This window comes from Glycine max, chromosome 18 (genome assembly GCF_000004515.6).
Source record: "Glycine max cultivar Williams 82 chromosome 18, Glycine_max_v4.0, whole genome shotgun sequence".
Classification (NCBI taxonomy): domain Eukaryota; kingdom Viridiplantae; phylum Streptophyta; class Magnoliopsida; order Fabales; family Fabaceae; genus Glycine; species Glycine max.
In genome coordinates, this window is record NC_038254.2 from 49433974 (window position 1) to 49445530 (window position 11557).

Genomic DNA, 11557 nt, shown 5'->3' on the forward strand with positions numbered 1-11557 from the left:
ACATAAAAACTAAAGAAAGCCATAAAGCCAACTAAAATAAAGAAAGCAAAACAAAAGAAACTCCTCAGTCTTGTGTGGACCATGGGTCCCACGTGTCCTGAGCTTCTGTAACATTTGCAACATAATTAGTATCAGCTCTGGTATCTACAACATCTTTGACGCTAGAGGTCTCACCCCCCAATCATGTGAGGGCAGGTCTCCTGGCCAGGTGACTCGCTGAAGGAAGTCCTCTGGCGTCATGAGCGGAGGGTCCATGGCCAAGTGAGCGGAGAGATGATGAACACTCTCAACAATGAAGCGCTGGCCTAGGTGAATGCTTCGTATCATCTAGGCTAGCGGCTCTGACTGGGAGGAGGATGGCGAAGGCTGGTGGAACTGCGGGTGGTGGGTTGGCTGGTGAAGGGACTGGAGGTGCGTTTGGTGCTGCTCTGGCTTGAACCCTCCTCGATCTTGGAAAGGTAATGGAAGGATCTGCTGGATTCCAGTAGTTCTTCCTGATGTGTGCTAAGTTGATCACATGACTGAGCGACTAAAAGGTCAAGGTGTCTGAGGTGACCCCCTGAATATCGCATAATGTCATGATCAATGCAGGAATGCCAAGCCGGGAGGTGCTAGACTGGGCAATCTGTGTGATCTAGCCAGATATCATGTTGCCCAAGTCGATGTCCATTTGCGACACCAAAATATAGATGAGACATGCCCGATCCACATTCAGATCTGAGGTGTGAGAGAGGTGGGAGCCAAATTGAAGTAGCTTAGAACCCTCCATGTCTGAGCCAATGTAGTAAGGTCCTTCCTAAGTAGCTTCCATGAGGCTCCGTCAGTGTTAAGAATGAACTGACCGCCTGGAGTGCATAGCTTTGCCTCAATGGCCTGGTGGTCAGGGTAGTTGTGTAGGTACTAGGAGCATGTGGGGTACTCCTCCCCTTCCAGAATGACAATGAGGGTCTCTAAAAAGTCGTTCAATGTCTCAACGTCGAATTGAATGACCTGTCCCCTGACCCTGTAGTATATAGGCGAGCCATCCTCTGGATCGTACACATATGCGTAGAATTCACGTACTAAAGCAACGTTGATCCTCTTCTCTAGGAGGCGTGTGAGCCTGCAATGCCACTGTCAGTGTTGGAGCTCCCCATAAAATTCGTCGAACATAGTGGGGGTGAGTTGTACGTTCCTCTCTGGAAGGATGTTCCAGAGGTGAACATTGTCTTGGTACATGTGCCATGCAATCTCTGAGGATAATCAGGAGGATTCCCATGCAAGCTCCCCCTCCTGAGGCTGAGCGGGCACAACACACCTTTTCCTAGCAGCCATATGCTAAATACCGGAAACAAGGAGTATTGTTAGTAAAAAATTGGGGTGCAGAAAGCAAAGGTGAATTATAGCGTGGGTGCTAAGCCGCCAGAGTGCGCTTAGCACCAGTGCATAAAGTCTGTGGGCTTAGCGCGAGTGGCTCGCTAAGCCCAGAAGCACTGGAATGGAGGCTTAGCATGAGTGGGCATTGAGCCTGTGGGGCTTAGCGCCAGGAGTTCCACTAAACCCATCTGCCTACCTTCCCATGGATGAGCTCGCTAAGCGGGGCTTGCTCGCTTAGCACATTGTTAGCTGTTCTCCAGACTTCAGGAACTCGCTAAGCGTGCGATGGCAGCTTAGCGAGTTCTCACCAAAAAATTATCCAGAACACTTTGCCCAGAACGTCTTTTCTAGCTAAGCCATAGGCACGGGCTTAGCGTGAGTGATCCTACAAAAGATCAAACACACATAAGATTTTCAACAACTCAATAGATGTCCAACTACCTTGTATGCTTTGTGTGTGGGTTCTAACAATAAAAGGATCTCCAAAGGATGAAGTTTTGTGATGCAATGATGGTCAGTGAGTAATAACAGGAATGCAGGGGTGGTTCGCTTGAATAGTAAAGTATTGGGTGAGAACTAGAGAGAATGGGAGAGCACGAGGGAGATTTAGTTTGCACTTAAGAGAGATGAAGGAAGGGAAAGGCTTTTGGGCAATCTCCATACTGCCTATAGTTAAAGTTTTGTAGCTTAGCAAGTGGTACTCGCCTAGCAGGCAATATTACAATTACTGTGCATTAATGATGCTCGTGCTTAGCGAGCCCAGCCCGCTTAGCACACCAAGGGCGATGTCCTTTGGCCTTCCCTCCCAGATTTGAAATTCCTTTGCGCTTAGCAGGAGAGTGCCTGCTAAGCATGAATCTCGCTGTGAGGGTGCTTAGCGCCTGAGTGACGTGTTTTTTCCATATATTCCTGAAAGGAAAAATAACTATGCATGAAGGAAATTAAAGGAAAAGAAAATAAAATAAAAATAGAGAAGAGAAAAGAGAAGAGGGGCAAGAATTGCTAGGTTGCCTCCCAGTAAGCGCTTCTTTAATGTCACTAGCTTGACTCGGGAACCCCTTTTTTTACGGGTCTTGAAGAGGGATGATGGTGGTTAGCCTCTCAATATCACCCCCATGATAGACTTTCAGCCTCTGACCATTGACGATCCATGTCTTCTCAGGATTAGATGTGGCAGGGTTTATCAGCTCCACTATTCCAGATTGCTTTACTTCTTTGACCACGAATGGCCCGAACCACTTGGACTTGATCTTTCCAGGAAAAAGCCGCAACCTTGAATTATACAATAATACCTATTGTCCTGGCTAAAAGGTCCTTTTTTGCAGCTTTTGGTCATGATACATCCTCATCTTCTGTTTATAAAACCTGGAGGATTCATATGCATTAAGCCTCATTTCTTCCAACTCCAGTAGCTACAATCTTCTCTTCTCTTTGGACTATGAGCCGTCAAAATTCAGGAATTTGAGGGCCTAGTAGGCCCTATGCTCCAGCTCCACCGACAAGTGACACGCTTTCCCATAGACCATCTGAAATGGTGCTAGGCCTAGGGGAGTCTTGAATGCGGTCTTGTATGCCCATAAGGCGTCGTCCAGCTTTGCTGCCCAATCTTTCCTTGAGGACGCGACGGTCTCTAGGATTCTCTTTAATTCTCTATTGGACACTTATGCCTGGTCATTGGTCTGAGGATGATAACGTGAAGCCACGTTATGTCTGACATTATAGTGGCCCATAACCTTCTGTAGTTGTGCATTGCAAAAGTGGGTCCCTCCATCGCTGATTAGTACTTTGGGAACTCCAAAGCGGGAGAAGATATTCTTCTTTAGAAACTTAATCACGACCCCGACATCATTCTTCGGAGTGGATATGACTTCCACCCATTTGGACACATAATATGCAACTACTAGGATGTATATATTCCCGTATGAGGATTGTAGAGGCCCTACAAAATCAATTCCCCATCAAGCGAAAACCTCTACCTTGATGATATTCTGCAATGGCATCTCGTTCTTCATGGAAATTCCTCCTGTTCGCTAGCATTGGTCACAATGAAGCACATAATTATGGACATCCTTGAAAAGAGAGGGCCAGAAAAATCCGGCCTGCAATATTTTGGCAGTTGTCCCATCTCTACTATAATGGCCTCCATATGATGAACTGTGGCAATGCCATAGAATGCTTTGGGCTTCTTCTCCGGTTACACACCTCCTCAGTAAATTATCTTCCCCTCTCTTGAATAGATGCGGATCATCCCAGACATAAAGGCAGACATCATGAAGGAACTTCTGTTGTTGATGCCAATTGAGATCCTGTGGAATGACCCCCGTAACCTTATAATTAGAAATGTCTGCGAACCAGGGTCTTTTAGCTACCGCCAACATACGTTCGTCTGGAAATTCCTCCTTTACTTCCCTCTCATTTTTCCTCACTTCTTCATTTACCAACTGAGAAAGGTGGTCAACTACCTCATTCTCGGATCCTTTCTAGTCCTTAATGACGATATCAAACTCCTGGAGCAGCAAAACCCATCTTATCAATCTTGGCTTTGAGTCTGCCTTAGCGAGAAGATGTCTGATGGCTGCATGATCTGCGAAGATTATAACCTTGGACCCCACCAGATAGGATCAGAATTTTTCTAAAACATAGACGATGGTCAACATTTCCTTCTCAGTAGTTGCATAATTCATTTGTGCGTCATTCAAGACTTTGTTGGCATAATATATAGCATGGAAGACTTTGTCTTGCCGTTGTCCTAACATTGCACCCACAGCATAGTCACTGACATCACACATCAACTCAAACTCCTTGCTCTAGTCAGGTGCAACCATTATTGGGGCAGATACCAATTTTTCCTTCAAAGTCTGAAAGGCTTCACGACATTCTTCATCAAACTTGAAGACGACATCCTTATTTAGAAAATTGCTTAATGGCATGGCTATCTTGGAGAAGTCCTTGATGAATCTTTTGTAGAAACCTACATGTCCAAGAAAGCTTCTAATATCCTTGGCATTTACTGGTGGTGGTAACTTTTCGATGACATCAATTTTTGCTTTATCCACCTCAATGCCTTGGGCTAAAATTTTATGGCCCAAAACTATCCCTTCTCGAATCATGAAGTGACACTTCTCCCAGTTCAGTACCAGGTTGGTCTCGACACATCTTCGCAGCACCATCTCTAGATTTGTCAAGCAGCAATCAAAGGAAGGCCCAAAGACTAAAAAATTGTCCATGAAGACTTCTATGCACTTCTCCACCATGTAAGCAAAGATGGTTAGCATGCACCTTTGGAAAGTGGCAGATGCGTTACATAACCCAAATGGCATCCTTCTATAGGCAAAGACACCAAAAGGGCATGTAAAAGCCGTCTTTTCCTGGTCCTTAGGATCCACTGCAATCTGGTTATATCCTGAGTACCCGCCTAAAAAACAGTAAAAAGACTGTCCTGCTAACCGCTCCAGCATCTGATCCATGAAAGCCAAGGGGAAATGATCTTTCCTGGTTGCCTCATTAAGCTTTCGATAGTCGATGCACATCCTCCATCCGATGACAGTCCATGTATGAATCAGGTCATTCTTCTCATTGCAGATGACATTCATACCTCCTTTCTTTGGCACCACCTAAACTGGACTCACCCAAGCACTGTCAGAGATAGGGTAGATGAGTCCAGCCTCTAGTAGCTTGAGTACTTCCTTCCTTACTTCCTCCTTCATGCATGGATTGAGTCTTCTCTATGGTTGTCTCACTACTCCTCCTCCATCATGATCCTATGCATACAATAGGCCGGATTGATTCCCTTGAGATTTGAGATGTGCCACCCAATATCCTCCTTGTGCTTCTTGAGAACTTCCATTAATCGTGCTTATTCTTCTGCTGAGAGGTTGTTGCTGATTACAACTGGCTTGACTTCGTTCTCCTCTAGAAAGGCATACTTTAGGTTCGTAGGGTCTTCAACTCCAATTTTGGCTTTTCTGGAGGGATGTCCTCCTTTAGGGCTTCAATAATATCTTCCCCTTCATAAGTCTCTTTGAGTCGCTCCAAGTATTCTAGGCAGGCTTCCAGATCCTTTTCCTCGTCATTGGTCAGGCAATCAACTTGATGTAGCTCCATTGGAGCTTGTAGGCCTTGGATCTTCTTCATCAATGGAGTCCTTTGCTTCATGAATTTTAATGGCAGGAGAATGGAGAAGAAGAGTTGAGAGGAGACGCCACTTCAAGGAGAAGATGAGTCAAGAAGAAGCTCACCACCATAGGAAGCCATGGATAAGAGCTTGGAGGTAGGAGAAGAAGAATGGAGGGAGAAGGAGAGGGAGCACGAAATTTTGTGCCACAAAAGAGGTCTTAACTTTGAAGTTTAATTCTCAAATGATCAAAGTTGAAAAAATACACACACATCACCTCTATTTATAGCCTAAGTGTCAAACAAAATTGGAGGGAAATTTGAATTTCTATTCAAATTTCACTTGAATTTGAAATTGAGTTTGTGTAGCCAAAATTTCACTAATTATGATTAGTGAATTTTAGCTATGGTTCAGCCCACTAATCCAAGATCAAGTCCAAGATTCTCCACTAAGTGTGCTTAGGTTGAGGCATGTAAAGCATGAAGGACATGCACAAAGTGTGACTATATGATGTGGCAATGGGGTGTAGCAAGCAAATGCTTACCTCCCCCTCTAAAATTAAATTGGACTGGCCTTCTCCCAATTCAATTAAATTTATTTCTCAACACACACATCAAATATTCACTTAATGCATGTGAAATTACAAAACTACCCCTAATACAAAAACTAGTATAGGTGCCCTAAAATACAAGGGTTGAAAAATCCTACATTTCTAGGATACCCTACCTACATTATGGAGCCCTAAATACAAGACCCAAAAATAATGAAATCCTAATCTAATATGTACAAAGATAAGTGGGCTCATACTTAGCCCATGGGCCCAAAATCTACCCTAAGGCTCATGAGAACCTTAGGGCCTTTTCTTGCATCTCTGGCCCAATCACCTTAGAGTCTTCTATCCAATTCCCTTGGGGGTAGGATTGCATCACAAATTCCTTTATTAGAGCCTTTTCCAATGATGAGTGAATAGTTAGGTATTGCATAGCGTGGTCTACCTCTTGCTCGACTGCCTCCACCTTGAAGCATGGCTTGTTATTGTTGGGATGTTTAACTGCTTCAAAAAGGTTGAAGGTGACCTTCTGATCATCCATGCTTAGCTCCAAGTTTCCGTTCCCCATGTCTACCACACATTTGCCGGTCAGCATGAATGGTCTCCCCAGAATCAGCAAAATTTCTTCATCCTCCTCAATGTCCATAATCACAAAGTCCACCAGAAAGGTAAAGTGGCAGACCTTGACCAAGACATCTTCTACTACTCCAAATGGTCTGGTGATGGAGTGGTCTGCCAGCTGGAGTGTCATCCTAATGGGGTCAACTTTTAGGTTCCCTATTCTCCTACACATGAAAAATGACATTAAATTGATATTTGCTCATAAATCAGTAAGATCTTTACCTACAGATATATCCCCAATAGAATAGGGGATTGTGACGCTTCCTGGATCTTTGAAATTAGGAGGCAACTTTTGAATCACCGCACTGCAATTGCCTCCCACCAAAATGGTCTCACTATTGATGTAATTTCCCTTTTTAGTGAGGAGGTCCTTTAAAAATTTTGAGTATAGCGGCATCTGTTGTAGGGCCTCTCCAAAAGGGATAGTAATCTCTAGCCTTTTGAATATGTCAAGGAACCGCTTGAAGTAGCATTCCTTGTCCTTCTTTGATGGCACCAGAGGGTACGGTGCCTCCTTTAGCGAAACTGGTGGTATCTCTCTCTTGGCTTCCCGGGCTAGTTGACTCTTGGTCTTCTGTGTTGAAACCTTTTCATTCTTTTCTTCCTCCTCAGCATCCTCTTCTTTCTCTATGCTCGCATCCTGTAACACTTCGTCAGTTTCTTCACCCTCCTGCTTTTGGTTTCTGGTGACGACTGCCTTGCATTTGTAGAAGCATATGTTATATGAAGTTTTGATGATGCCAAAGATGAAAGCTATTCAAGTTTGGTCAAAGTCAAGATCACAAGAATTCAAGAGAAATGATGAACAATTAGTCCATAGTGTGTTAAAAGAATTCCTTAAATGAGGTTGCACAGGTTTGGCCTTAGATTAACTCCTCAAAACATTTTACAAAGGATTAAAGTGAAACTCTATTTTGAAATAAATGTTTTTCTCTTTGATAATTGATTACCAGAGGATGTAATCGATTACCAAAAGCTAAATGAGTTTTAAAACAATTTACATATATTTGAATTTGAATTTTAAACTGTGTAATCGATTACACAAAAGATGTAATCGATTACCTGAAGATAAAAATTGTTTTAAACAGCTTTTAGAAATTTTGAATTTAAATTTCAAAACCTGTAATCGATTACAACAGTTTTATAATCGATTACCAAATACGAAATTTTGAATGTCAAGTCTGAAGAGTCATAACTCTTCATAAGTAACTGTGATTGATTACCACATTTATGTAATCGATTACCAATGAGAAAATTTTAAAAATAACTCCTAAGAGTCACAACTGTTCACAAGATTTTGAAAGGCCACCAAAGGCCTATAAATAGGTGATTTGGGTTCAAATTTCCTTAGAGTTTTCAGAACAATAATTGTCCTATCCTCTCAAAAGAAAGCCTTGGCCAAACACTTGCAAAATCTATAAGGATTCTTATACAATCTTCATCTTGTAATATTCTTCTCTTCAAGAGAGAAATAATCTTCTTACTCAAAAGCAAACGATTGTTGTTCAAGAAACTGAGAGTCTCTTAAGTTGTAAAGGTTTCTGAACACAAGGGAAGGGTGTCCCTGTGTGGTTCAGACTTTGTAAAAGGATTTTACAAGATAGTGGAAATCTCAAGCGGGTTGCTTGGGGACTGGACATAGGCACAGGGCATGGCTGAACCAGTACAAAAACTGAGTTTGCATTCTCTCTTCCCTCAAACTTCTTTAATTTATTGCATTTTATTTTTGCTTTGAAGAAGTTTTATTTGAATCATTCTTTTACTTAATTTATATTGAGTGTGCATATTCTGATTCAAGAGAGAATTAAAATTTGATTAGGGGAATTTTTTAAACTTAATTTACCCCCCCTCTTAAGTTATTGAGGCTACTTGTTTAACAGCATTCTTCCTTTGGATTTTTCTCAATGTTGGCCCCAAAGATTCTAGTGGGCCTTTCAGCTTTTTTTTGAGCTAATTGGCCCATTTGAACCTCCATATTTCTGATTGCTACATTAATGCTTTTCTGATGTGATTACTATACCAGCAATTCTTCCAGCTTAGTGGGTTTCTCCTGACAACTTAGCTCTTGGCTAGGAGGCTGAGGAGATGGTCCTCCTTGGTTGAAATTATTCCCTAGATAAGATCTCCAACCTTGGCCCTGCGAAAAATTAACTCTCTGATAAAAGTCCGGTGGTCCGCCTTGATAGAATCCCTGACGATTCTGATTTCCCATGTAGTTAACCTTGTTAGTTGTATCGTTTTGAACCATGCATGAGCCTGACTTATGAGCACCTCCACAAATGTTGCATCCTCCATTGTGTATGACTGATGAAGGTTGCACTGCATGTAGTTGTTGAGGAAGATTACTCATAGTTGTCGTGAGGGTCGCCAAGGTCTTGGCCAAAAGCTTATTTTGAGCCAACATAGCATCTTGAGAAGTGAGCTCAAGAAGGCTTTTCTTTGTAGGTATGTAGTCTCGATCACGGAGGATGGCGTGATCACTAGCTTCCATATTCTCTATTAGCTTCATGTCTTCTTCTGGGATTTTTAGCTTGATCTTCCACCGGTTGAGGCATCAAGGATCTGCTTGGACTGGGGTCGCAAGCCATTAATGAAGATGTTGAGCTGAACTGGCTCACTAAACCTATGTGTAGGAGTCTTCCGGAGTGATCCATGAAAGCGGTCAAGTGCTTTACTCAGTAATTCATTAGGGTATTGGTGGAAGGATGAGATTTTCACCTTACCCTCTACGGTCTTAGATTCCAGAAAGTATTTATTCAGGAACTTCTCCACCACCTCGTCCCATGTCTGCAGGCTATTCCCCTTGAACGAGTGAAGCTATCTTTTTGCTTCACCGGCCAAGGAGAAGGAGAATAAATTGAGGCGGATAGCGTCTTTTGGCACTCCTGCTATCTTCACCGTGTTGCAGATTTTGATGTATGTGGCCAGATGTACGTATGGATCTTCATTGGGCAGGCCATGGAACAAATTCCCCTGAATTAGTTGGATGAGGGAATGTGGGTATGAGATGTTGGCTGCCTGCACATCTGGTCTAGCAATGCTAGTGAAGTATTGAGGTGTGGTGGAGCTAGAGTAGTCCTTTAGCGTCATCCTCTGTAGACGATCTTCTGCCATGATGTGTTCTTCAAAGAAAGGATGTGGACTTGTAGCAAAAGAGGGAGAGGATAGTTTGGATGATGAAAGTCCTCCCTCTTCCTGATCACTTTGCACTTCTAGTTATTCCCTCTTTTTTCTTGCGGCGTTGTTCTTTCTGCAAGTTGCTTCAATCTCTAGGTCCAAGGGAACAAGGCTGTTTTCTTGCATACACAAAAGAGAACATTACCGTGCAGGTTATCACAATAAAAATTAAAACTTATATATATATATATATATATATATATATATATATATATATATATATATATATATATATATATATATATAAAGAATAAAATAAGAGTGGATAAAGAAAAATTAAAAATAGTTTTTTTTTTTAAAAAAATCAAATAAATAAATAAATTTAAATAAAAAATAAAGAATGACGGCTCTCAAATTGGGATTTGTAACAACCAAGTAAGAAAATCAAAGTCCTCGACAATGACGCCAAAAACTTGTTAACAAATTAACAAGTGTACCAATTTTATCACAAGTTAAAATGGAAGTCCAAGTGTTGAATCCATAGGGATTTTGGTTGTACTTAAGTGATTCAAACCCAATTATTAAGCAATGGAAAGAAGGAGAAGAAGACAGAGAGAATGAATTGTAAATGTGAAATTTGGAATAAGGCAAAGCAAAGCAAAAATTAACAGAAAAAACAAATAACAATTTAAATGTGAAAAGATAGAATCTGAATGCAATGATGTTGGGGGCCTAGTATTCCAAAACTACTTATAATATAATGTAAAAGATTTTCTCTAATTAATGAGTTCCCTGTTTCCACCCGCATCTACTAAATTACCCTATCTTTAGTTTTCCGCACGAATGGCCTAGTTTATTTATCTTTTTCCCCCAAATTTATTTGCAAAGGTAAAATAACAAACTGCATTAAGATAAGAGATGCAAAATTTTGTGGGCAAAATAAATGTTAATCTATTTCTAGCAATGAATTTATTAAGTTACTCTTCCCTAGATCTTTAGAAAATAACCATTTTTCAATGCATTACCCTCTAAACATTATATGGATGATGAGACCATAATAATAGATGAGCACATAGAAGAATAATGGAAATAGAATAACATTAATTAGATAATAGACAGAGAATTACATTACAAGCATTTTTGGCCTCCAGGCGCCCAACAATGAGGATTTAACCTCACATAGCCATGAGAGGCTTTAAACTTCAGGGGTTAATGAGAGAAGGTGATAAATGACTAATAACAAGAAAAGGGGGAATGACTAAGGAAAGAGGGTTTCCCCTTAGGGATAGACTCAGGCTTTGAATTTCTACACTGGAGAGTTCTGAGATTCAGTGTGTCTTTTCTTTCTGCTTCCTTCTCCTTTTATAGGCCTAAGGTAGCTTACTTTTCACGCTGACCTCGTACTGAGCGCGCATCTGTGCACTAAGCACACACTAGGCTTCTCCTCATGGGCCTTCTTGCGCTAAGCTGGTTCTGCGCACTGAGCGAGAATTGCACACTAAGCGAGACATCACGCTAAGCCTAAAACCTCCCGCTAATCGAGCGTTATTCGCTGAGCCTGGGTTGCACGCTGAGCAAGTTGTGTAATTCTTCCACTCTTCTTCAATTCTTTTTCTTCCACATTTTATCGTCAAGTTCCCTCTAAAACACTTTTTTAATTCTTCTTTTTTTTTTTTTACTTCTGCTAATAAAAAATTACACAGATGTTAATTTTTTCGTAATTTCATTAAAAACACTACTAAAATGAAAAAACTATTATCATTATTAGCCAAAAATGACTTTCAATTTTGCTCAAATTT

The 11557-nt window shown here is 41.4% G+C and overlaps 1 protein-coding gene across 1 annotated transcript; it reads right to left on the reverse strand.

Moving 5' to 3' along the window:
• Positions 1-6840: 6840 nt before the first annotated feature.
• Positions 6841-9132, reverse strand: LOC102669719 (uncharacterized). The gene is made up of 2 exons (XM_006603488.1): positions 8662-9132; positions 6841-7338 (listed from the first exon to the last, which is right to left on the reverse strand). The coding sequence occupies exons 1-2, from the start codon at positions 9130-9132 to the stop codon at positions 6841-6843; spliced, it is 969 nt and encodes a 322-aa protein (XP_006603551.1).
• Positions 9133-11557: the final 2425 nt, after the last annotated feature.